This window comes from Notamacropus eugenii, chromosome 4 (assembly GCF_028372415.1).
Source record: "Notamacropus eugenii isolate mMacEug1 chromosome 4, mMacEug1.pri_v2, whole genome shotgun sequence".
NCBI classification, from domain to species: domain Eukaryota; kingdom Metazoa; phylum Chordata; class Mammalia; order Diprotodontia; family Macropodidae; genus Notamacropus; species Notamacropus eugenii.
The window spans coordinates 37,219,662-37,247,628 of record NC_092875.1 but is presented as its reverse complement, the minus strand read 5'-3'; the positions used below and the strand labels follow the sequence as shown (position 1 = coordinate 37,247,628).

The window sequence follows — 27,967 nt, the reverse complement described above, 5'->3', positions numbered from 1 at the left end:
CCACTTTTCAACTTTGATATTTCAGAGGATGTATGATATCATGAGAATGACATGACACTCCCTTCAGTGAGGCAGATCACAACTCATTCAAGCCTTCTTGTCCTGAGATACTCCTGTCCTCCTGTCATGGTCTTTCTGAAAATTCTACACATGTAATCCGCTCAAAATGCTGGTAACCTTTCTCTAGATCTCTTGGCATTGTATGCCTAGCAACGATAATTAAATTTACCAGCTGCTGTCATTGTTAGACCCGTAGAGTTTGCAAAGGGCCTTGTGGGTAATATTTCACTTAATTCCTACAACAACCCTATGACAGAGGTATGACAGGATGCTGAGAGGGTGAGGGTCTTACTGAGCTTCAAATGACGAGCGAGTGACTGAGACAGGAATTTAAATTCAAGTTGCCTAGCATTCTCTCCATGTATGGTGGAAATAAAACACACTTGTTGCTTTATTTCAGGAAAGCCCCAGCCATGCTTCCTTTCACTCACCTCCTCTGTAGCCTCCTCAAAGTGCAGGCTTTTGCTTCCTTATCTTCTCTAATCCTACTTTAGCAAGTTCTGCCATTGTTCATGGATAGGTTGTATCAATCTATTCTTCTATGTCCCTACTCACTATCCTTGTAAACTTTCTGGAATAAAGTGCCTCTCCCTGGTGAGAACTATTCCTTTATGAGAATGGTTCCCCCATTAGACAGCAAAGTCCTTGAGGGCAAGACTGTGGAATTCCAAGACTCTTATTCATATAGTGTCACTGAAATAATATTGGCATTGAAAAGATGGGCTCTTGTTCCAGGTAGAAGCTTAGAGTAATTAAAAGCACTGAGCAATTCCACATTCCTCCCTCCCTACTCTATTTTGGACCTGGTTCATTCTCTAGCCCCAATATTTAAGTAAGATTTTTGTCTGGATGAACCAATTCTATGGAATTATTCATCCCAAATATATAACATAATCTGCTGTGATTCAGATTCAAACTGAGGTTACTGTGGCCACAACACAGAGTACTAACCATTATATGATCATGGCATGCCACCAGATCAGGTCCTCTCCTCTCCCTCTCTACATTTCTTACTCAAAGATCAAGCCTTAAACACAAGTCCATAGACTGGACAACAAGTCCTCACCCATCTAGCACAGAGTGAATGTAATAACTAAATAGTAATTTGTTTCTCTTTTACTCACAAATCGTGAAAGTCTTCCTCTTGTAGTTTTTTAAAAATTTTTTTTATTAAAGGCGCCATCCTTTGAGTATCTTAAAGAAGCCTACTCATTGAATGGGTGTATCTCACTCAAAGTGAGAATGTGATAAGACCTTGGCCTGAAAGGGTCAGGGTCTCACATGGCATCCTGGGCCATCTCCAGTCATCCTGATGAATATCAGGCCACTGGACCCAGATGGCTCAGGAGAAGAAAATGAAGCTGGTGACCCTGCACAGCCCTCCCTCACTCAAATCAAAGTCAACTACAAGTCATGTCATCATCTTGATGTCGTGGTCCTCTTTGAGTATGAAGAACAAACACAACAAATAACATAATCTGGACTAAAGGCATTCTTCCTCCACTTTATTATTTCCCCTGTGGAGAGTTAAATCAGAGAGTTTTGAGCAAATGTAGGACTTGTTGAGGAGGTTCTGTGTTGTTCCAGGGATGCAATCCACACGGGTGTTGTCCGCAAAGAAGTCCATCTGGAAGTTTTGCCATCCCATAGGGAATCTCTCTTTCATTCAGACTCATCTTTTTTGAGAGTGACAGAAACATCTTTGCTGAATGTATCAATATTAATGAGATCCAGCATGGAATAATGGATGGGGATCTGAGTTCAAGTTCTACCTCCGATACACACTGACTATATCACCTTGGCTAGCACACGGGACCTCTTGGTGCTCTAGGACAGTCCCGTCAAACTTGGATAGAAAAAGGAGGCCACTAATCCATACCAAAGGATCCAAGCAGGCTGCATGTTAATTTAGCTTTAAAATGTAATGTTATCTACATGACCTATGTCAAATTGCTCTATTGTCTTACGGAGTGAGAAAATTTGGAACTCAAAATTTTATTAAAAAATATTTAAATTGTTTTTACATGTGACTGGGAAAAATACTATTTAGAAGAAAAAATATAACGTTACTCATTTGACTTATTTTTATTTATTTTGTTAAATATAACATCAATTAAATAACTCTTTTGTTTATGTAGCCATAAATGTAACACATGACACTTTTACATCTGTAGCTTTGCTCGGTCTCAATGACACAGCATAAGATACCCTCTGCCTCCCCTTCCATGAGACTGCCAGCTTCCTTTTCTGTGTTTTCTTCCCACATTTGATTGTAAGCTTCTTGAGGGCAGGGACTGTCTTTCACTTATTTGTATCCTCATTACTTGGCACATAGTTGTGTTCATCCTTCATTGCCAAAGAAGACCATGCCATCAGAGAAATGATGACATGACTTGCACTTGACTTTGTTTAGAGTGAGGGAGGGCTGGTCACCAGCAAGGTCACCAGCCTCACTTCTGGCACATAGTAGGTGCTTAATGAATGCTTACTGAATTGAACTAAATACTTTCCAATGACATTTTTTTGGAGGTAATTGGGGTTAAGTGACTTGTCCAGGGTCACACAGCTAGGAAGTATCTGAGGCTAAATGTGAACTCAGATCTCCTGACTTCAGGGTAGGTGCTCTGTCCCCTGCACCTCCTATCTGCCCCTTCCCAAAGACTTTTCAATCCTGTACAGTGTGTTGAGGGGGTCCTATGCAGCCAGTGGTTACATATTTGATACATCTGGCCTAGGTAACTCTCTAAGACTATATGTTGCAGGAATTTCAACCCCTACCCCCTGATATTCATAATTAAAAGATAATGGAACAAAGATGCAGACAGTTAAATGATATGGTAGATAGAGCGCCAGACCTGGAGTCAAGAAGATTAATCTTTGTGAATTCAAATCTGACCTCAGATACATCCTAGCCGTGTGGCCCTGGGCAAGTCACTTACCTCTGTTTGCCTTAGTTTCTTCATCTGTAAAATGAGCTGGAGAAAGAAATGGCAACCCATTACAGTACCTTTGCCAAGAAAACCCCAAATGGGGTCACAAGGAGTTGGAAACGACAGAACAATTATTATTAGAATATAATAAAATTTTTGTGACTTTATTTGGTGCTTCTTACAATGTCTAGCCCCTTCTAAAATTCTCATTGAAAAATCATTTAAATTTTTTTAAAAGAAAATGAACAGAACAGAGGGAAGTCAAAAAGGAAATAGAGACAAACAAGTCAGCTTTGAAAGTAACAAGTTGAAATTACATACTTAAAACCATCAAGCTATATGTAACACTCATAGTTTTGTATACTATTTTCTGTTCTACTTTGTATATGGGCATGGTCAGGGTTGTGGTCTTTTTTTTTTTTTTTTGGTGTTTGCTAAGTGCAGAATAAAAAAATATATTTTAAAGAGTCACAGGATCATAGACTTAAGAGCTAGAAGGGACCTTTAAAGGTTATATAATCCAATTCTTTCATTTCAGAGATGAAGAAACTCTGAGACTTAGGGAGGTTATATGAATTGCCCAGAGGCATGCAGGTAGGAAATAGCAGAGCTGGGATATTAACCCAGGTCCTCTGATCCCAAACCTAGTGCACCACACCGCTGCACCATACCTGTAATAGGTATTTTTTGATGTGTTGCTATCGTTTCTTTGCTAAAACTTTATTCATATTAATAAATTCATGTTAATTAGTGACATTATTCTGTATTCTCTTTCTTAGCCTTATCCCTTCCTGGTTTGCATATCAGGAATATATTTGTCTCATGAAAGTGTTGGTTGAGTGTTTCTTTTGTTGAAAAGAGTTTTTAGATCATATATATTAATTGCTCTTTAAACAGCTGATAAAAGTTACTTGTAAATCTACCTAGACAAGGGTTTCCCCCGAGCTCTGAGAACCGGACACACAACTAGTATGTGTCAGAGGCAGAACTCAACTTGTGTCTTCTGGACTCCAATGTAGGCCTTCTATCAATTAGGCCATGCTGCCTCTCATTTTTTAATAAATATTTTTGTAGATAATCTTCTATTTCCCTTAAATTCTGAGTTTCGCTAGAATACAGTTATGCATAGTAGTTTCTAACAATTTTCTTTATTTCTTATTTGTTGTGACAGTTCACATGTTTATTTTTTATTCTTTGCAATTTGATTTTCAACTTTTTAAAATCAACCTAGCTAATGAGTATTGATCTAGTCTCTTTTAAAAGTAACTCTTGGTTTTATATGTCCAATAGCCTTTTTATTTTCAATTTTATCTATTTCCCCCCTAATTTTAAAAATGTATATTTTTTGTGATTGTTAATTTAATGCTTGTCTAGGATTTTTGTATTGAGTAGCATGGTTTTCAGTTTTCTTGTTTTCATGGCCATCCTCTCTCTCTCTCCTGTCTCTCTGTCTCTCTCTCTCCCTCCCTCTCTCTCTTTCTCTGTCTCTCCCCCTCCCTCTCTCTTTTCCCCTCTCTCTCTCTCTCTCTTTCTTTCTCTCTCTACACACACACACAAATACACACATATATGCTACAATTTGTCAATGTCTTTTCTAAATAAAATGTGGCACACCCAGAACTGAATACCATACTCTACATGGGATATTACAAGGGCAGAAGCTAGCTAGTTTATCTTTCTCATTCTAGACATTATATTTCTAAGTATTTTTGGTTTTTTGGTGGTCACGTCACTGTTGACAGCTATGAAACTTACATTCCAGACACAAGTCTTTCTGTCCCAATCTGTGGTGGACTGGTTTTAAAAATATTTCTTCCAGCTTATCTTATAGGGAGTAAGCCAGAGCCCAGGAATTTGCTGTTTATGACCATGTCCTATATCTACTTCAGCTGTCTTTGAAGCAGCTGCCTTAGGGAAATGGCTCGCCAAATCCCTTATGAATACAACCAGCCAGGAAATACCAAATGTTCTATGTAGCCCAGCCCTCGCATGAGGGGACAGATCATTTTAAAAACCTGTCTGCTTCCCCTCCATCACTCTCAGAACACAGCAGATGGTAGCTGCTGCCTTTATGTTCGATGCATAGGGCAGGAAATGAAGGTCCAGCAAAGCTTGTATTGATTGACTTTTGACAGTTTTAATTCATCCTAGCCCTAAGAACTTGAGAGCTCATAGGGCCTATATGTCATGGAAATGCCTCAAGGAATGAGCTAGAGGGTCATGGAGTTAAATAGTGATTTCATTCTATCTTCAAAAAGTCTGCTGGGATAGGTAACCCCACTCTAGACAGCTGTCAGATACCAACAGGGGCATTTCACTCTGACTTTATTCATCAGCAGTCATTCGGAAAAAATAGCATCGGCTCTGCAAAGCAAGGCACCACCTCTGTGTTGGGAAATTTTCATTGGTGCTCTGGCCCTTGGATAGGGAAATGTCAATACTCATCAATTTCTGACCATCCCATCCTGGCCCCAGTTTTTAGTAACAGACCAGGCCAACAACCATGGTCTATTTAGAGAAGTGCACCAATGTCCAGAAGTAGGGTGGAGTAGGTCTGGGTTCCTTCTGGAACAGCTGCTGTGCAGAATGCCCAAGATGACTTGATGCTCCAACTAATATTCCAGTTCCTTGTGATGCGCTGCATTCCTAAAATGTCTATTTTTGAACCACTTTTATTTAGTTTTTTAAAAAAATAGAATGTGATTTTTGATGGTCACTGGTCTATCTCTAAGTTCTGAATAGCAAATTAAGTTGTACATTATGTGAATTTTTTTCCTTCCTTCTCTGTAAGGGCTGCAATAATAAGACGGACTGACCTTCAGATAGCACTTATGCCCATTATAGCATTTGTTCTTCGTGGGATTGCAGATCTAAAGCTGGATGAAAGGGTCTTCAGAGGTCTCTCTTTTTATGCATGAAAAAATGGAGAGGCAGAGAAAGTTAACATCACCTTGGTAAAATAAACATCCAAAGTAAAATTCGAACCCGGGTCCTCAGATTCCAGAACCAGGGTTTTCTCTGTTTTCCCTTGTTTGTTTTATGATGGCCCTCATTTTAGAAAGGAGGAAGCTAGGGTCACACAGATGAAATGATTTAAGCTGAAAGGCGGCTTTTTCTGATAAATGAAGAAATTGAGACCCTGAGAGAGAAGAGTCACACAGATATCAAGGGAGGGACAGCTGGGATTCGAACTCCAGGCTTTGATCCCAGATCCAGTGCTTTAGCCCTTAGAGACTTGTTGCTGCTAGTAAGCGTGAAGCAAGAACTTGATTCCCCGCCCACTGGACGCTATGGCTACCTACAGTTCTAACCATCCCAAAGGGAGAATGCAGCTTCCCTGCAAGGCCAAGGAGGAGAGATGTGTCTACACGGCCCTCGGAACCGCTTTGCTGAGGGTCGGCAGAAATGCTAGCCCTGTTTTCCCCCGGCTGGCAGGCATGTGTCCTTGGTATGAGAGCAGGCTGGATTGGTAGAAGAGATCCGCCGGTGGGAAGGTCTTTCCAAAGGTCTGAGCTGCCCAATCTTGAATAAGTCAAAGAAATGGATTGCAGTCAGGCCCTCCTGCACCGCCCCCACCCCCCACTCCCACCCCGTCCCCGGGACACCGGCACACAGCGCTCCCTTTGCTGGCTTCAGCATCATCGCGATGGCTCTTGTGGGGAACGCTGCCCTTCCGCCCTCAAACACAAAGTGTGGAGAGGCCTCCCGCTGAAGCGCCCCACTTACCCAGCATCAGAGAACTGAGAGACGCCCGCAGAACCCGTTCTCCCTGCGTGCCTGAAATGCCTCCTCCCTGACCCCCTACCGCTTCCAATACCAGTGTCTCCTGGAGCCCGGCTGTTCTTGGTTCTCCTTCTGCCGATCTGCCCGTTTCTTCTGGGTCTCCTCTGCACGATCATTCCTGTCCGACCCCCTCGGAATGGGGCTCCGTTCTGGGCGCTCTTCTCTTCTCCACCTCGAGGCTCTCCTTGGGATCTCTCACTTCACCAAGGCTTAGTGATCCTATCTATGCAGCTGACTCCCAAGGAGATGGATTTAGTGGGTGCATCTCTCGGGGTCTGGTCCCTGCTGAACATCTCCACCTCCATGTCCTGGCTCAGCATTAACGTGTCCAAACCTAAAGTCACTACTCTTCTGACACACGCTTAACATAGTCTTTCCCCCTTCCTTCTCTTTCACCCCTTCTCCCATCCCCCTATATCCATTCAGCAGTCGAGCCTTATTAAGTCTGTCCTTAATCACAATGGTCACCATCCTTATCCAGCCCCTCCTCACCTCTTCCTCCTCTATAAAACTAATTGGACAGCCTTTGTGGTTCCTTTCAGGTCTACATATGGGATCCTATGATCTCATAGGGATAATAAAAAAATAATGAGTAAAATACATTATGTACATGTCAGTTCTTATCACAGCTATAACAGAAAAGGGAGGAAAAAATTCGAATGCTGTACAATTTGGTCTGTAATTCAAAATAGAGGGAAAGACCACTGGCCATTGAAACACAATGACTATTCTTTCAAAGCAAAATCAGTATTTTGGGGAGGGACACTGCTCCCATTAATTTTATTTACTTGTGACCCTACTGGTTCATCCCAGTAGAAAGTAAGCTCTTTGTGGGCAGGACTATGTTTCATTTTTGGTTTTTTTATATCCTTAACATCTAGCAAAGTGCCTGGCATATAGTAGGTGCTTAATAAACGATGGCTGAATTGAATTCTCGTAAGAGCCTCTCTAACCCTTCCTTCCTTTAGACCTCATAGCTGCCGTTCTGAATGGAGATTCCATCACCCTTCGGGGTCACGTCAGAGAATCTTGACTCTAACTTTGTAGTTATTTGGAGCATGAGCTACTGTCAATCCTGATTGACCCCTTGCTTTTCATTGCACAGACAAGGCATATATTTGCAGATAAGAAAACAATTATGAATGAAAGGAACCATTGAGTTGGAAAGGACCTCAGAGGTCTCTCTCCTTGGGCATAAATCCCCTTGGCATAAATCCCCTGCCAAGAAGTCAGTCGTCCAGCCTTTGCTGAAGTACCAAACACGTCTAAAACTCTAGTGTCTGGATTGCATCCAATGCTGAAGACTATTTATCATCTCCACATATCTCCCCAAAGTGTCTCTAAGAACATTTTGTAGATTTGGTAATATCCTCATTAGACCCTGTGCAGAGGCATAATTGACTCGTGGTGTTTTGTGGGTTTTGTAAAAGGACATAATCCAGCAAGTGTTTCAGGAATCTTGGCTCCCACCATCTCAGGTCACTGTGACACAGGCTAGTTTGGGGCAGATGGTTCTGTCTGATGTTCCAATGGATTACAAAGACTCTCAGGGCACCATTTTTCCAATAGGAGCCTGGTGTAGGTGGGAGTGCTTTGTACATAATTGAGGGCTTTGCTATTTTATCTCGCACATATAACGCCCACCCATGTAGAAGGAAGTTGTTTAATTGGATCAAGAACTCCATCTCCATTGTTGGACTCTCTAGCAAAGAATAGGACTTTAGAGAGCGTGGATGAATGCGCATATGTACAGAGTAAAACTTAGCACATTTTCCCAAGCGAGATAACATTAGTAGATGCAGGAGGAAGTAAATGTGTAATTGGCCTGGAAAGAGAAGCCGGAGTCAAGATTGGAAAAAGTTTTAAATGTCAAAAAAAGGGAATTTGTATCTTATTCTAGAGGGAACAGGAAGTTACTTGAACAGGGAAGTGGCACAATTGGACCTGATCTTTACGAATATCAGTTTGGCATCTGTGCGAAAAAGGCTGTACTGGGGAGAACAGAGGCTGGAGGCAGGGAGACCAAATATCTCATTTGATCCTCGAAACAATGGGGGGGGGGGAAGTGAAATTATTATTCCCATTTTCCAGATAGGGAGATTGAGGCACACAAGGGCTAAGTGATTTGTCCAGCATCATACAACTAGTAAGTATTTGAGGGTGGACTTGAACTTTGTTTTTTCTGACTCCACACCCAGCGCTCTATCCATTATGCTACCTGGTTGCCTCATTTCACACCCTGCCGTTTGACTGTAAACTCCTTGAAGGTAGGTTGAAATTGGGTCTTCTTGCATTTGTATCCCATGGCCAGTATAAGGAAGGTGCAAAAGCATTGGTCTGAGAGTCAGATACAGAATCACAGAATGTCAGATCTGGAACCTCAAGGGCTACCAAGTCCAGTTTTACCTATTTGGGAATGAGATCTTTGCCTGAAGTCCTTCCTTGGGGACAACCAGCAGCTCTGGAGGCAGGCCCTTCCCACTGAGGGTAGCCCTGCTTGTTAGGACATGAAACCTAAGCCTGCCCTTCTGTAACTTCCCCCTAATACTCCTTAGTGATGCCCAGGGGAGCTGACAAGGACATGCCTCTTCCCTCTTCCACGTGATGGCCCTCCAAATACTGGTTCTCCTTGTCTTTCCCCCCCAACTCAAACCTTCACTTCTCCTTGTTGACCATTCCCTAGTTCTTTCAACCACGTCTTACACATCATGATCTTCAGGCCTTTCTTCATCCAGTTTTTGGGGTCCTTTCTAAAATGGGGTGCCCAGAATTTAAACTCTGATGTTCTTAAGTCATGTGGCTCTGGGCAAGTCCCTTTACTTCTCTGATTCTCTGTTTCTTCATCTATAAAATTGGAATAATACCTGCACTGCCTACCAGTCAGGTGGTGCAGGAGACAAAGTGCTAGACTTGGAAGCAGGCAAACTTGGGTTCAAATACAGCCTCAGATGCTTCCTAGCTGTGTGACTTTAGGCAAGTCACTTCATCAATTTCTGCCTCAGTGCCCCCATCTGTAAAACGGGGATAATAGCACTTACGTTGTTCTGATGATCAAATGAGATAACATACATACAGCGCTTGACAAATATCAGGTGCCAACTAATACCTCAGAGGGCTATTTTGATGAGAGTGTTTTGCAGACCTTAAGTGCTATGGAAATGTGAATTACTGCTTCTCAGAATAAGCCTGTTGAAGTTGTTGAATTATGGTACTAAACTCCTCCCTGTAGCACCAGGCCCAGGATCATTCATGGAGGGGGGGGCGGGTCACCTAAGAGAGCAAACAAAATGTGCCTCGGGGAGATACAGGAGAAGACCAACCCAGATTCTGTTGGGATGCGTTGGTTCAACGGAGTAGTTTGTGGTTCTGTTATAGCACACGTGGGCAGCCTGGGCGTGTGTGCTGGTTGCCTTGTTTTTTAGATTCTCTGCTGAGGTTCCTGTTTGGATTAAGCATGACCCTTGGTGTTCTTGTTAACGGCCATCCCCATCCCCTGTTGCTGGCTTCTGATGAGATAAGCCAGTTCTGGAAGGTACCCTCCCCTGAAAACAAAAAGGACTAAACCATCCCCACCTCACCTAAATAGATGCTGATGCCTTACTTGGCCAGTCAAGAGTGACTGAGAGAGAGAGTTAACATTGGGCCACATGTACTCCTCTGGGAATGAAGCTTGTCTTATGTCTTGTGTCTTGCAGAGGAAATCACTGACATAAGATGCTTCCTGTGTGCCAACCCGCCACTCCCCCAACTCCCACCCTACCCATAGACCAGTTCTCAGAGGCTTCTCTCTCTCCTGGAAAACACCATCTCTAGAGAACAAGGACAGCCCCAAATAACCATGTGCAATTTACAGCTTATCTTCCTTTAATTTTCACGTTTAGCCCAATTCCCCAGCTTATTTTCTTTGTCCACTAGCAGGATACTGGTCTTTCCAACATCTTGAATTTAAAATTCCTAAAAGGGTCAGTGGGGGTGAGAGGTTGGGGTGGGGGGAGTATGCTAAGTGGAGGGAGAATCTATAGGGAAAGCAATGTCTCTTGTGTAAAAGACAAAGTCCTGTGTTTCCTGCCGTCTCTCCCACGTTAGTGGCCTTTTCAGATGTCTTCAGGAATGGGCAAGCCAAGGATGTCAGCAGTGAATATCTCAGCAGTGATTTCTTCCGGGAGCTCTTCCTCCAGGCAAATGCTAGATCCTGGATGAACAAGACGAAACCAAAGTCCCAAAATGGTCAGGTCTTGAGTAAAAGAACCAAAAGGAAATATCAACCAAACTGCCACCACCACCACATTAAAAGGGATCTGTTCTAGGACTTGGCTTCGGATCCTTTGCTGTCACTGTGGGGAAGTTATCTAACATCCCATTTTTACCATAGTGATGACTGCTAAGCAGTCTTCTGCAAAGTTCATTGAATGAATTACGTGGAGAGCAAGAGTAATTTGGCTCAAGATACTTTGGAAGAAAAGCCCAAATGAAGAACGAATGGGACATAAAAGCAATAACTCCCAGTTTAGAGCACTTTACCAGGTTGCAAAGAACTTTGCTCATGCAAGGAGGCACAAAGCACAGATACTATTCCCATTTTAGAGTTAGGATAAATGAGGCTCAGAGAGGTCACTAGTATGTTTCCAAGCTGGGCCTCAATGAGTCTGAATCTCTGCACTGGAAGGAACCTCAGAGGCAAGTCCAACGACCTCTGCCTGAAAAGGAATTCCTTCTCAAACACTGTAGCCAAGGGGTCCGGTAGGAGACCTCCAGGTGAAGGGGAAGCTGCTGCTTTCCAGGACACTTCTCATTGTTAGGAAGTCTCTTCTGACAAACATCAAACTGAACCCTGCTCCTCACCTTCCATGTGTTCTCCAGTCAGCCCTCCCAGGCCAAACCAAACAAACCTGATCCTTTGTCCCCTTTCAGCGACCTGAAGGCAGTGACTGCTTCCCTCCAAAGTCTCCTCTGTGGGCCCAACACCCCATGTTCTTGCAGCCATTTCTCATGTGTCTTGCCCTCCTCCTCCCACCTGCCCGGCTCTCTTTCTTGTTCCACTGTGTTTGAGTCTTTCCAAAAACGTTCCACGTGATGGTTGTCAACTCCCATTACTACGGGCCTGTAAGCACTTTCTTATCTCACCTAAGTCCTGAGAAGGAGAAGCTGCACTTTTTGTGGTGGCTAAGAACTGGAAACTGCAGATATGCCCATCACTTAGAGAATGGCTTGATTGTGATGGAATATTATTGTGCTATGAGAAGTGACAAGAGGATGGTTTTAGAAAAACCTGGAAAGACTTACATGAACTGATGCAGACCGGAATAAGCAGAACCAGGGGAACCCTGCATACAGTAACAGCAATATTGTTCGAGGACCGACTGTGAAAGACTTAGCTATTCTCAGCAATACAATGATCCAAGACAATCCCAAAAGACACGTGATGAAAAATGCTCTCCACCTCCAGAGAAACAACTGATGGTGTCTGAATACAGACCAAAGCATACTATTTTTCCCTTACTTTTTCTTTCTTTCTATTCAAGTCTTCTTGTACAAAATGACTAATATGGAAATGTTTAACATGATTGCACATGTATATAACCAATATCAGATTGCTTACCATCTCAGAGAGCTCTAAAAAATGTTTAAAAATTGTTTTAACATGTACTTGAGGAAAAATATTTTTTTTTAAAGATAAGAAAGTGCTTCAGACATTTCCTCCATCATATGGAGGAGGAAATCAAAGCTCCTCCAGGTTAGGTGGATCAGATGCAGGATTCAAGCCAAAGCCTTCCTGGGTCAGAGGTCAGCCCTCTCTCCCCATTCCATCCACCAGCCTCTCCCAGCTGTCAAAGGCTGGAATGCTCAAGTTTAGAGTGGGAAATGACAGGCCAGTCTAGACTACTGTGGATTGGTCTGGATTTAGAAACTTTGTTCCTGTTGCAGATGTCCTTTTCTCTGACAGACACGTGAACAGGGAGGGTCAACATCGATGTAGACCTGAGATCTTAGTCACCTTGGGTGATTCCAGGGAGATCCTGACAAAAAGAGCAAGCTGTCCATAAGCTTTCCAGGCACTCTGTGTCCCTACTATCGCTACCAGCCTGGGCCAGGCAAAGGGCAGAGAGAGGGAGGGCAGGAAATTCCATGGTTGCCTCCTCTCTCTGTGGCCCCTGATATCCAGGCAGGTGCCAAGGCCTGTCCCCTTTTCTCTCCTCTGACACTGACACCCCTACCCTGGTGCAGGCCCTTATCACCTCACACCTAGATTACTGTAGTGGGTCAGCCAGCGCCAAGGGCCTCCCCATCCCATCCATCCTCCGCTTGGCCATCACATGGATTTACCCAGAGTCCGAGTCTGACTATGTCATCACTTAGTCAGTGAACACCAGTGGTTCCCTGTCAACTCCAGTACCAGAAAGAAAATCTGTGTGATCTCTAAAGTCCTTCTTCACAAGCTCACCTCTTCCTATCTTTGCAGGTTTCTTATTCCTTTTCCCTCTTCACATACTCTATAGTCCAATGACATCGGCTGCCTGGCTGTTCCTTGACCGAGATGTACTACTTCCCAAATCCTCTCCTTTCTCCTGTCCTTTCCTTTCTTTACCTCCTCTTCCCTTTCTTTCCCTTCTCTTCCCTCTGTCCTTCCCTTTCCTTCCTTTCTCTCTGTCCTTCCCTTCCATTCTTTCTTTCCTTTTTTTTTCCTTTGCAACTAGGTCTTCTCCCTTTCTCAACTAAGCCAAAAATGCAGTGACTTTCAGCCAGGTCACAATACTATCAGCACAGAAGCTTTAACTGCATCATTTTTCTGACCTGGCCAGTTCACCAATCCTTAGGCAGCCTGGCAGCCCTCTGCTCCCAGGGCCACACCACATTGGAATCAGACTTAGCATGACCACCTGATCCATTCTTGTCCAACTGCAGCTCAAAACTCCTGCACTCAAACTATCCATCAGTATCAGTCTCCCTAGCAGTAAGGACTACAGGTGTGCACCACCCTGTCCTCTAACTGGTCATTTTCACTGGAATGCCTGAAATTCTCTCCCTACCTCCTGCCTTCCCTGACTTCCTTCAAATGTCACTGAAAATCTCACCTTCTGTAAGAAGTTCTTTTTGGTCCCCCTTAAGGCTCTTGTTTTCCCTCTGAGATGATCCCTAATCTATCCTGTCTGAAGCTTATCTATACATAGTTCTTTGCATGCTTTCTCCCCATTGGATTAGGAGCTCCTTGATAGCAGGGACCTTCCTTTGTATCCCCAGGACTTCTCATAGTACCTTTCACATAGTAGGTGATTCATGAATATTTGTTGAGTTGATAATCTTAGCCCTAAAGGAACTCACTCACATTCTCTTTTAACATTCTTTTTTCCTTAAATTTTGAGTTCCAAATCCTCTCCTTCCATCCCTCTCCTCCCCCCTCATTGAGAAGGCAAGCAATTTGATATAGGTTATACATGTACAGTCATGTAAAACATATTTCCATATTAGTCACATTATGAAAGAAAACACAGACCAAAAAAACCATTAAACATAAAGAAAGAAAAAATGGTCTACTGTGGTTTACATTCAGACTCCATCACCTTCTTTCTCTGGAGTAGAATAGCATTTGTCATCATAAGTTCTTCAGGACTGCCTTAGAGGTATTGCTGAGAATAACTAAGTCATTCACAGTTGCTAATTAAACAATATTACTATGATTGTATGCAGTGTTCTCCTGGTTCTGCTCACTTTACTCTGCATCAGTTCATTTCCGAAAGCATCCTGTTTATCATTTATTATAGCATGATAGTATTCCATTACATTCGTATACCACAACTTGTTCAGTTATTCTGCAGCTGATGGGCATCCCCTCAATTTCCAATTCCTTGCCACCACAAAAAGAGCTGCTATAAATATTTTTGTAGATATAGGTCCTTTTCCTTTTTAAAAAAAATCTCTTTGGAATATAGACCTAGTAGTGATATTACTGAATCAAAGGGTATGTACAATCTTATAGCCCTTTGGGCACAGTTCCAAACTGTTCTCCAGAATGGTTGGATCAGTTCACAACTCCACCAACAATGCATTAGTGTTCCAATTTTCCCATATTCCTTTCAACACCTGTCATTTCCTTTTCTGTCATGTTAACTAATCTGATGTATATGAGGTGGTCCTCAGAATTGTTTTAATTTGCAGTTCTCTAATCAATAGTGATTTAGAGCATTTTTTCATATGACTATAGGCGGCTTTGATTTCTTCATCTGAAAACTGCTGTTCATATTCTTTGACTTTTATCAACTGACCTTTCTCAACTAGGGAATGACTCGTATTCTTATAAATTTGACTCAGTTCTCTATATATGTGAGAAATGAGGCCTTTATCAGAGAAATATGCTGTAAATTCCTCCCCTTCCCCATTTTTCCTTTCCTTCTAACCTTGGCTGCATTAGTTTTGTTTATGCAAAACCTTTTAAATTTAATGTGATAAAAGTTATCCATGCTTACTTACATTCTTCCAAGACAGGGATATGACATGTCCCCAGACAAGGAATAATGAAGGAAAAACAAATGATTTCAGAACTGAGGGAAAGTGAAACAAGCAGAACCAGGAGAACAATCTTTACAGTAACAGCAATACTGTCATCAGCCCAGGGGATGGTCTGAGCCTGGAAGGTGCCCCTTTTAGGACCTGAGCTGAGGTCCCACCTGCTCTGGGAGGCCTTTCCTGATCCCCCCAGTCGTAAACACTCTCTCTTCAAATGACGATTTATTTAATTATTTGTGGAATTATTTATGTGTGTGTTTGTCCCTCCTCCCCCAAAGCATGTAAACTCTTTAAGAACAGGGACTGTTTCATTCTTGTCTTTGTGGCCCCAGCACCTGGCATGGCACCATGGTACATGATACACTGTGTACTGAAGTGTATACTGTACTGTATACAGAAGACACTTAGTAAATCTTTGTTGAGTTCCGTTGACCTGGGCTTGAATTCTGGCTTCAAATCCTAACTAGCTGTGTGACCACAGACAGATTATTTAACCTCTCTGATCTTCATTTCATTTGTAAAATGGGAATAATTATCAGCCCTCACAGGACTGTGTATACCTTGAAGCACTATGTACAAATGAGTTTATTAGTACCATTAAGAGAAAAAAAATTGGAAAAACAAGCAAGGAAACATGAAGTCAAAAAGGATGACCAAAAAATGATTAAAATGCTCTCCCCACAGATACGCGTTCCTCTCTAACATGCTGTTTGGTGCTTTCCTTGGACTGAACTTGGTTAAAACACAACTAGCTAAGGGAATGAATGCCTGTTGCTTCTGCCATTAGTTCATCACTGTTGGCCTGTGCTCCGTGCCTGGGGAAAGTTAATCATCACCCCATACCTTTGTAAGCTAAGGTTGCAGGCTCCGATTTCCAGCCCTCTGGGTTCAGGCCAAACAGCGTGCTGAAGCAGTCTGACAGCTCCTCCTCTGTCATATGCTCTCCTGTGTCCCGGTCAGTAAAGAGATAACTGGTTAGTGACTGGGGTTGTGGACATGAAGGCACTTTGCTAAGCAGCAGACACTACACAAATGAGCTCCAGTACTCTGTAGAGTCATTATTTCATCATTAAATCCACTAACACAGTTCCTGACCTGCCTATACTTTGGTAGAGGTGGCTTCATGATTGTCTGTGCCCCATTAGACAAGGTCATCCCCACCAGTGGCCAGCCTTTGGGTGACATGCTCCTTCCAGTTCAGCTGAGCTGATCTTTGGACAGTAAGCCAGGTTCATGCTCCAACTTTCCTCCTTTGGTAGGGCCTGCCAAAGCTTGTAGGGTCCTTGTGCACTGGCATGAAGGACCCAGACTTACCTCCATTCCACAGGGATGATGATGGAAAATGAGGGGGGTCAGTTCCTATATTTAAGGTGAGGGGCAAATAAATGAGTGGTCTGAGAGTTATACTTGTATCCAAAAAAAAAACCAAAACATTAAAAGACCCTGAGAAAGGCCTCTGGTGTGTTGGGGCAATCCTCTATGGAGTATTTACAGAAGAAGGTGAACAAAAATTGGCCAGGAGAGAAGGTGTAGATGCCTTTCGAGCCCTCACTAGTGGGGGGAGTGCCCACATTATTGGGAAGGAGGCTCCTCAGCTATTTCATGATTTCCTTAACTGGAAACCAAGCAATGTAAATGGCATACGACTCAGCTCATTGGGGAGGGCCACCCCACAGGCTTCCTTCTGTGCTTTTAATGACACCTCTTCAATTCTGAAGTTAAGTTCTGACTTACATGTGAGGAAGGGGAAGAGGTCTGAATGGGTTACCAAGCTAGAATCGCCTATGATCCCTTTATGAAGCACAAACACTTCTCTGATTGAGTTAAGAAGGGAACAAAGCAACTGGCTGAGCAAACAAATTAGCCAGCGCCTCTGGGAGCTTTAAATCGCTAAGCCCTGGACAAATTTCAGCAGTTCAAGAGGGAGAGATCGAAAGCCTTCTGCTGACTGAGAAGACCACTGGGAGGGGGAGGGGAAAGTGGACGTTTCAAGGCCATGTAGCTTTGATGGGGAGCTATGGGACCAGTGGAAGATGGTGTGTCCACTGGGGAACAGTTATGTACTCTAGACAGGCATGAACACCAAGAGGCAGTAAGTGAAGGGAGGAAGCATTTTCAAGAACCATGATCCCTGGAAAAAAAGAGGGCAATTGTGCTATGGGGATCCGACCCTGGGAACCCAGCTGAGCAACCCATTCTGAAGAGTATGTTCTACGAAGAAAGATCTTACAGGATCTGCAGTACCAGGAGTTGCAAATTGCCTTAGCCACAATGCACATGATACTGTACATCAGGGGTGGGGAACCTGCAGCCTTGAGGCCACATGTGCAGAGGCTGCACTTGAGGACCTCGAGGGCTACACGTGGTCTCAAGGCCCCAGGTTCCCCACCCCTGATGTACATGATACTATCATGATACTCTTAAGTTTGTGCCCACTTTCCCACATATTGTGGGAGAATATGCCCCAAGTTTAGGAGAGGAATATTTCATAATTATTCACTGAAGCACACCGCTAGGGGCTTGTCAGTGGTAGTGTTGGGAGTACAGATTCACAGGGTCACCCCTAGAAGCCAAGGAAGCAGCTCTTTTCTGAGAACTAACCCCCGCCAAGGGTGCTACATGAGTGATAAGAATGACTTGCTCCTCATCCATTATGTCAAGTTATGCTTCAGCAGCCCTCTTCAAAAACATATGTCTGGAGAGACAGATAGCTTACTCAGCATGCTCACCTAAAGTAACCAATCACAAGGGGCTTCCTATAGAGCTGAAGGACATTGCCAAACCACTGTCCCTGGGACCTTGTTTTCTTCCCATCTCCATCCCATCCCATTTCTAATGGGAATACCCATCTTTACTTCAAAAACCATAAACTGAGCTTTATATAAAGGTGGGCTGTACTTATACACTTTGATGCCTTAGAGAGGTAGCCTGGCACAGTAAACCAAGTGCTAGACATGGAACCGGAAAGACCTGGGTCTAAATTCTCTCTCTGATATTTACTGTGTAATCATGAACAAACTCAAGTTTCCTCATCTGTAAAATGAGGATAATGCTACCAATATTTGCAACACCTAGCTCACTGTTGTGATAAAAATAATGTAAAGCACTTTGCAAACCCATCAGTGCTATAGCAATGCCAGCTGTCACTGTGACCACATGATGAGGGTACAGCTTCTACTACTGTTACTTAATAAATGCTCATTGACTGACTGATCACAACCCATGATCTCATCCTGGGAGACTGAAGCCTGGGTCCTTTTGGAAGTCCTCTACCGCACATTGACCCAGTGACCACGTTAAGAATGCCATTGCCCACACTGAGGCTGTCCATCTGTTATCTCTCATTCCCCACACCTCATTCGCTCACCTCATATCTTGGATGACGCCTTTTGTGTTATTCCTTGATCGAGAGAATGGTGGTTGGTAGGTTAACATAGTGCACCAAAGCTATCGCATATATACTGACCTTTGGTTAGAAGCAACTCTAGGAAATCTTCTCTCCTAATAGCCATTTCTCCATCCTTATTGAGATAGCCAAGAACTTTGAAAGCATTTCGTATGTCATTCATGGTTTGACCAAAAGGTGGCCTGTGGTTGACGTAAACCTTCACAAAATCTGGCAAGTTGATGGAATCAACGAGCTTCCCTGTATCCACATACTCACTGAATTTAATTTCATTTAGCATATCATCAATCTAAAAAAGATGCAGAAATTTTTTAAAAATGTATTCTTGGTAAACATGAGTCTGAAATTTTTACATACTTTTTTTTTAAAAAAAGGTTTTATTAATACTTTATTTCTTACATCACCATAATTATCCCAAGCATCCCTCTTCCACCCCTCCCAGAGAGTCATCCCACATGACAAACAGTATATTTTAGGAGAGGAAAGAAAAAGTCAGTGCAACTGACTGATAAATTGAAAAAGTCCAAAACTATGTGCAATGTGTAACACCTGCAAACTTTCCACTTCCATGAGTCTCTTCATTTGAGTCCTAATAGATCTTTATAATTTTGTTACATTGACTTTCGATTTGGTGGTGTTCACATACTTCTAAAAAGCAAAAAGTAACAGGTACAATGTTGGACCACATCTAGTTTTTCTCAGCATGATCATTCAATTCAGAAATATTTATCTATAACAATAATAATGATAAGGAACATCTATATAGTGATTATAAAGTGTTTTACATAGAACATTTCATTTTATCCTCACAATAATGCTGGCAGGTAGGTGCTATTATCAGTCCCATTTTACAGACGAAGAAACAGACCAGGAGAAAATAAGTGACTAGCTTAGGGTTACCCGCCGAAGGGAAGACTGAAACAAAGGTCTTCCTAACTCCAGGTCCTGCACTCTGTCAACTACATATCTTGTGTTATTTGAGTTTTCCTTGGCAAAGATAGTGGAGTGGTTTACCATTACTTTCTCCAGCTCACTTTACAGATGAGAAAACAGAGGTAAACATGGTTAAGTGACTTGCCCAGGGTCACACTAGTGTCTAGTAAGTATCTGAGGCCATATTGAACTGAAACGTGCTCTATCCACTGTTCCACATAACTGTCTTTCTTTCTCACTACTCCACTGCACAGACTTTACACTCCGAACAAACAAGACTCTTAAATCTTTTAGAAAGACAGATTTTGAAGAGAACTCAGAAGGCATCTACTCTGATCTTTTGATGCTTGTCCAACTTGCTGTTTCTCAATCGAATTGTTAAACTTAACCACTATTGCAGTCTTAAGAGTTTGTAGCTTAAAGGTTGTTTGTTTTCTGGGGGTGATCTGTGAATTTTTTCCATTGAAATTTCATTTTCTATGTTTAGAAGTTCTGTGCAGTTCTATTTTATTATTTCCTGCATTATAGTGTTAAGATTTTTTATCCTATCATATTCTTCTGGGTTCCTATGATCATCAGGTTGTCTCTGTACATCCTGTCTTCCAAGTTCAGTACATTTTGCTTGCATAGTTAGTATATTTTTTAATGTTCTTGTTTCTGGCTTCTCTTTTAGACTGTCCTTTGCTTCTGTGTATTTGCATTCCCAATCTGTTGTTCTCTCTTTTGTTTATTTAACTAGGCTAGCCATTGCAGATTTGAGTTTTTCTATTTGGCTCATTATTTTTGCTGTGCAGGACATAAATTATGCACTCATAATTCTCATTTCTCTTTTAAGTCACTCAAGAATAGTGTGTTGGGGTTCCATGTTCTCGTCAACTTCCAGAGGGTCCTTTATCTCATCAAGTGTTGGATCATTTTCCTTTTTTTTTTGTGGTATTATTTATTCATAGATGCCTGAACTCATTTACTAGATCTGAAGCCTATACTGCCTTCTATTGTTAGTTTTTTTCCTATTGATTTATCTGTTTATGTTCAAGGTCTTTAGATTTCTTCTTTCTGAAAATTTTTAGTACTTTCAGTCCTTCCCCTCATTTTCCTTATCACTCACTTCCTGACTCCCTCCCCTTGAACTGCAATTTCCTTGGGGGCTGAATATCAAAGTGTCTCAGCCTCCTCCCTTACTTAGTAATTCATAGTTCATCAGCCTAGGTCTCTGCCCCAAGTGACTTCTGGGTGATCAGAACTAGCCCCAGTTATATGCTGTGCTCTTCCTTCCAACTTAGTGGAGTACTACACAACTTCCCATATGCAGTGTCCTGGTCTTCCCACTTCCTCTGCTCCTTACTTCTCTGGCCAAGTACCAGCAGTTCAGAGCCTGCTTTCTCCAGCACCAGCAGTTCAGAGCTTTGCAGCACTGCTACTTCTGGGTTGCTCACCAGGGGCATGTTGGCTATTGATGCCTGAGCAAACTTTCACAGTGTGGTGCCAGGGTCTCTATGTCACTGGAAAAAGAGTGGGGAATGGGATACAGGAGTGGGTTTTGATGTAAGCCTGTGCTGTGTCCTTGGATTTGCTGGTATGATCTTGTTGCTAATAGTGTTGGAGGTGAGATAGGGGTGCAGGTCAGTGAGCATCATTTCCTGGTTTTGGGAGGGATTTTTAAAAACCTTCTTTTGGTTTCTGGTTATCCTAAACCATGGAGATAGCTGAAATTACTTCATCTTTGGCAAATAATTTCTGTGTTACAGAGGGCTGAGAGGTTGTGGGCATTAACAAAAATGTCAAATCCATCATCTTGTTGTTCATGTGCCTAGAAATTCCCATCTAGTCTGATCTCTAGCTGACTGAGTCATTCCTTGAGAGTTGGAATGTCTGCTTTTCTGTCCAGTATCTAGCACAGGTGTTGGCACATATCAGGTGCTTAATAAGTATATGTTGACTTAGACTGACCAAGAATCCCCTCCACCATATGTTTAATCACTGGTTGTTTAGCCAGAAATAGGCTAAAGTTTGTAGTTGCATATTTCTGGAAAATAATGACGGGGGCAAAGTGGGAAGGTATGATAGTGATATTCCAGAAAAAGAAAAAAGAGAAGTGATATCCCAGAAAAAGAAAAAGGCACTAGTGAAACATTAAGAAAAATACACAGAAGGCCCAAAGTAGTTCAGAAAAGGGAACAGATAAGCAAGTCAATTTTAGATCTATCATGTTAAATTTATTAGTTTTTTTTAAAAAAACTGTAAATAATAGAGATTTCAGATTTTACATGCAATCCTCTTTTTCTGTTTTTTTTTAAATAAGGAATGTTTCTCAATGTTCAAATAATGATATTGTTCAAGTTCATAAGAAGAAAAACAATTATTTTTTAATGCCCTATTGAAAGTGACTTACTTGGAGCTGTCGATTGGTCCAACCAATCTGGAAAGAAATTGGGAACTATGCCCCAAAAGTTACCAAATTGTGCATTCTCTTTGATCCAGCTATGCTACTGCTACCCTAAACCCTCCAAAAAAATCAAAGAAAGGGGAAAAGGACCTATATGTACAAAAGCATTTGGAACAACTCTTTTTCATGGTAGCCTGAAATGAGAAACTAAGGGGGTACATTCCTTTTGAGGAACAACTAAACATACTGTGCTACATGAATGTAATGGTATTTTATTGGCTCATGAACAATGACAAAATGGACAAATTTGTAGGAAACTGGACAGACCTCTTATGAAATGATGTGGACCAAAGTGAGTAGAAGTAGGAGAACGACAAAGCTCTGGAAAACTTTGGACCTCTGATCCCCGCAACTACAAACCATGAGTTCAATTCACCTCTGCACAGAGGAAATGGAAAGGGCAGTCACACATTTTTAGCTACAGCCAAAGTGGGAATTTGTTTTGCCTGTGGACTATGGAACAATATGCCCAGGGCTTTATTTTTTTGGGGGGGGAGGGGTCTTTATTTGCTCAACTAGAATAAAGGCCTGGAATACACATTTTTTAAAGACTGACTCACTCCAGGTCATGCAGTGTAGGCAGATCCTACACTGACTACAAACCCACCAGCTTCCTACCATTCCACACCTCTCTTTCTGAGCTGGAATCATGAGACAGGAATGGGAGTGTGCCTGTTCAAACTGACTACTTAAAGGTGATGCAGGTCAATACATATTTTTTAATTTCAATTTTTTTTTTTAAATCCCTACTCCCTATCCCCTACTTTCCTGCAACCTACCTTCTGCTCCACCTCAGTTGTAAGCCTCTCACCAGGCACAAAGACTAGTCTATAATCTTGGGAAAGACTGAGAAAACAGCCATGTTCCAGATGCTCTGATCATTTCTGAGTTGCTATTAAATCACACAATTGTGTCCCTGCAAGGCTCTTCAGAGGCTATCTTGGTCCAACCTGCACCTAAGCAACAATGTCCTCTACAACCTAGGTGTCCTTCAGCCTCTGCCTGAGAGTCTCCAGTGAGGGACAGCTAACTCACTACCTACTGTGGTGGGCAGTGTCACTTTGGGATGACTGACAGAAAGTTTTCCCAATATCTAGTCTTTCTAAGCTTCTGTTCATTGATCCTAGTTCTGCCCTCAGGGCAAGAACAAGCCTAATCATTTTCCTGGGATCGACCTTAAGCTAGCTGAATGTACTTTCACTTCCATTCACCTTTTCTCCAGTCTCAACATCCTCCAACTAATCCTCACATGGTGTGGTCTCAAGGTTCTAACCCATCCCCATTGACCTTTTCTGGGTATTCTCCAGCCTAACAATGCCCTCCCTAAAAAGAGACACCCAGAACTGAACCTCACACCACCTCTGTACTTGGGATGTACTGTCTCTGCCCCATTCCTGCCCTTCTTTCAAAGCCCAGCTCAAACATTACCTCCTCCAGGAAGCCTTCCCTGATCTCCCTGACTAAAAACAGCTTCTCCTTCCTCTGATCTAGCACAGATCTTGTGTGACTCTTGCTGCACTTTCATGCTTTATTCCCATAGCTCTGACTTTATCTCCTCTCCAGTGCCATAAAGTTCACTAAGGGCAGGGATCATCTGTGACTCTTTCTTCCTCTCCACAAGGAAGGGTACACAGAGGGAAGGGTGCAATAGAGAGCAGATGAGAGAATGCCACATTTTGAGTCAGAGGACATGGATCTAACCCTAGTTTTGTCCTTTATTACCTGACATCGAGGGGCCTCTTCCTCTGTAAAATGAGGGGAAGGAGGACCAGACATTCTCTAAAGTCCCTTCTGGCTTTAAAGCCACTATTTCAGCAGGAACTCAATAAATATTTGTTGAATAAATCTTTCCACTGCTTATTCCTCTAACAAAGTCTTAATCCTAGCTTAGTGATTTTATTTACTATAGAACTGGGTGGCCCATGGTTAAAGTCAGGAAAGAGTCTTTCTCTGAAGATGGAGCAACGGTAAACAACCAAATCCAGTCTCAGATCTAAGAACACAGACATTGTTCCTTTAAAATATTGAAAACAGAAGCAGTATCCTTCATTTCATTGTGGAGCAACCCACTGCTTGTTGGCATGAAACAGCCTTGCCCGCAGGGGTAGCTCAGGAGGTTGTGCAGATAAGTTTGGAAATGAAGACCACACTCTTTCCAGCACCAGGCAGAAGAGACCAGGCGGCTCTCTTCCCTTTTGGACTGAATCATGCTTTGTGTATTTTTTTTTCCGGATGAGGTCTATGATGCTGAGGCCCCCTCTTCAGGGTAGAGCCCTCCAGATTCCCACGGGATTCTTCTATGAGCAGAGATGTTGCCTGTTGGCCCTTCGCTAAGATTCCCCTTCCTTGCTATGCAGGGGCCGTGCCAGTTGGCTGCAGTCCTTCCTCCCCCACTGGAAGTGAGTCAGTCACAAAGATTAGTGGACCAAGTTTGGGAAGAACTCCGAGGAAACAGCCATGTTCAAAAGTTCCCGAATGTCCATCCCAACCACAGCGTCTGACAGTATCACGGCTTTGCTTTCATTACCCCACCTTCCCACAGGGTGGAATTAGCGCCTTCTGCGCACATGCAGCACCGTATTGTTGCCATAATGGCAAATCAAAGCTTCTCCAAAGAGGTGTGGATTCCCTGCAATGCTCCCCCAACCTGGCACATTCTGCCAAGTAGCAGCTCTCTGGATGAGCTGGAGAACTGAACTTCCCCTTATCACATTAACCAGCTTAAACTCCCTAGGACAGCTCACTCAGAGGAGAAGGGGAAAGTACATAATGATGCATCAGTCTTGTTACATAAGTGGCTTTTGACTGCTGGGTGTGATGTCAGTGTCAGAGCCCTCCATGTGTCAGAGCAGAGTTTAAAAGAGCTCAGGAAAGGACAGCAATGTCTCAATAGGGAATGTATCATTACCCACAGCAAAGGGCTGCATCAAGCCAAAAAGTCCTGAGAAAATTTCTATCAAAGTCTCAGTAAGTCTGACGGGAAAACAGCTCTCCCTAAAAGCTTAAGATAAAATGTCTCTTTGGGTGGCAAAGTTTGTGGAAAGACATGGGATCCATCTGGGTGAAAGGGCCTGCAGAAACGGTGCCATTATCTTTACACAGGGCAACCAAAGGAATATATGTGCCCTGTAAAAAGGACTGAAAACGAATCCACCCAATTGGTTTGTAATAACACTGATTAGATGCAGATGCCTGGAGCCAGCTGACACTCCCAACACCTGCTCCCTGATACCTGCTGGCTCAACTTATAAATAACCATCACATGTTGCAGGCTACTTTGTTACTGTTCAGTCATGTCCGACTCTCCGTATCCTCGTTTGGGGTTTTCTTGGCAAAGTTACTGGAGGAGTGGTTTGCCATTTCCATCTCCAGCTCGTTATATGGATGAGAAAACTGAGGCAAACTGGAATAAGTGACCTGCCCAGGAAGTGTCTGAGGTTAGATCTGAACACAGATCTTCCTGACTCCAGGCCCTGCGCCCCATGCACTATGGCACCACCGAGCTGCTCACTCACAGACTACAATCCCAGCACATGGACCACTAACCTTAAGAGATTGCTTGTATTCATCTCTTTGTTGCCTACCTTCCTTTATCTAATGGTAAAAACAAGTAGTTAGGCATCCCAATTCACAGAAAGAGCAGCTAACGGGCACCTCACTGTACCTATCTTTTCTTTATACCTGCTGGGTGATGGAGGAGTAAAATGCTGCCACTTCCGATGTGGCTTCCCTGATCTCAAGAGCTCAGGGGTGCTTAAGGTTTTTTTTTGGGTCACAGACCTCTTTGGCAGTTTGGGGAAGAGCTGGACACTTTATAGAACAATGTATTTCTTAAAACATTTGTAATTGAATAAAATATTTAATTTTAGTTTGAGGTTAATAGCCTGCCAAGTTCAAAGCCCAAGGTGTCTAGGATCCCCAGGTTATGAAACCCTACTCTAGCTAGAAGCAGTCTCCCTCATTTGCTCACATTTCCCATATTGTAATATGGCTTATTTTTATCATGTACATGCATGTACACAGATCTGTTAACCCCCCTGTTAGACTGTATTCTCCCTGAGGAGAGTGACTGCATCTTGCTTCCATTAGTATTCCTCTAAGTGCCTAACACTGTGTACTACAGGTAGCAGGTGCTTCACAAATACTTGTCTGTTAAGTCCAGTGCTGCTGACCTTCATCTCCAGCTTCAGTGTATTTATATCAGCATGCTCCACCCTCGACAGCCCAGCAGATCTCCTTCCCTCTTCAGCTCCAGTATTACCTCGTCTGGGAAGCCTTCCCTGATTTCCTCAGGGGTCAGAGTTCCCTCCATCTTCAAATTACCTTGGATTCCCTTGTTTCCACATAGATTGGGAGGGCAGAGTCTGGTGGTTTGTTGTGGGTTTTTTGTTTTTTGTTTTTTTGCCTGTGTCCCTAGCACCTAGGACAGAACCTTGGGAATGGCAGGAGCTGAATCAATATTTCAATAGAATAAACTGAATGTCCATTCAGGGCTGTGGCTCCCTACCTTGATGACCAACCATTACATGTCCATGGTCCAGTCACGAGGACTGATCAGGAGAGGTGAAAAGCACATTCATATGATAGAAATAATGAAGAAAAACAGTATTCACGACTAATTCTAGAAGAGACAGATTTCTCAGCAAGAAGTTGATGAAGCGATGCTTTTGTCTGTGCCTACCCCTCCACCTTGCAGCAGGGACTCAGATTTTCTTTTTTGATTTTGCCACGGGCCTCTCAGAGATGAGTGTTTGGGTGAGCACTGTGGAGGAACTGAAAGGATCCCTGGAACTCACCAACACTTTCAGCCAAGAGCTCTCAGTGATCAGAGGTTCTGTTCTCTTGTTCATGCCCCAGACCCTGTTTGGGGAGAAGACAAGCTACCTCCCCATCACACAGTGATCGAAGCCAGGGGATCCTGACACAGGAGCCATGAGCCCAAATGAGGAGGCATCAAGTCTGGCATCACAGAAAAGTTACCTTCCCAGGGTCTGTCATGTGCTCTTGACTGCAAAATAAAGCCTAAGCATTTTAGGACAACGGCATCTTAAATGTCTTTCCTGGGTTGTGACAGCTTATGTGACCAAGCTGTTTTTCTGTTGAGCCTCTCCTCTCCTTTTGGGGGAGTTGTAAAAGTAGTGACTATCATCCCTCCTGGGAGGAGTCTAAGGGACCACACGTTTGCACATGGTCAGAAGCACTCTGTCTAACCCAATCCTACTATACCTTCTCTACTGTTTTACTTGGTAAGCTCATCAGCATCGATTTTCATCTCTACAATGACAACACCCAGATCTACTTACCCAGCCCTAACTTCCAGGCTTGCATCTCCAACTGTCAACAAGATATCTCAAACATGATGTGGACATTTAGAACTTAACATGAACTCATCCTTCCCCCTAAACCAGGGGTGGGGAACCTGCAGCCTCTAGGCCACATGTGCCTTCCTCGGTCCTTGGGTGCAGCCTTTTAACTAAGTCCAAATTTTACAGAACAAATCCTTTTTTGAAGGGGATTTGTTCTGTGAAGTTTGGATTCAGTCAAAGGGCCACACTTGAGGACCTAGAGGGTCACATGTGGCCTCGCAGCTGCAGATTCCCTATGATTGTCCAGGGCACCACCATCCTCCCAGGTACCCAGGTCCACAACCTAGGTATCTCCCCCAATGCCTCACCCTCTCATCCTCCTCTATCCAGTCTCCCTTCCAAGCATCTCTTGTCTATAGCCCCTTCTCTCCCCTGCATTCTCCTTGCCAGGAAGGTTCTCCTGCCCCGTCACCATATAGCTTCTTTCAAATTTCAGCTCAAGTCCCACCTTCTGAAAGATTTTCCTGGTCCTCCTTAATCTCAGTGCCTTCCCTCTGAGATCTTAGCCATACACAGTTTTTTATGTTGTCTCCCTATAAGA

At 43.1% G+C, this 27,967-nt stretch overlaps 1 protein-coding gene across 2 annotated transcripts in view; it reads right to left on the bottom strand.

Moving 5' to 3' along the window:
- Positions 1–10,619: 10,619 nt before the first annotated feature.
- CFAP251 (cilia and flagella associated protein 251) overlaps positions 10,620–27,967 on the bottom strand; it is an 80,757-nt gene continuing 63,409 nt past the window's right edge. For both annotated transcript variants that reach the window (XM_072600550.1, XM_072600549.1), the window contains exons 20-22: positions 18,742–18,970; positions 16,119–16,220; positions 10,620–10,965 (exon numbers count right to left, since the gene is read on the bottom strand). In XM_072600550.1, coding sequence (XP_072456651.1) covers positions 10,868–10,965; positions 16,119–16,220; positions 18,742–18,970 — 429 coding nt within the window. In that variant the 3' untranslated portion in view covers positions 10,620–10,867. The remainder of the gene's footprint in view (positions 10,966–16,118; positions 16,221–18,741; positions 18,971–27,967) is intronic.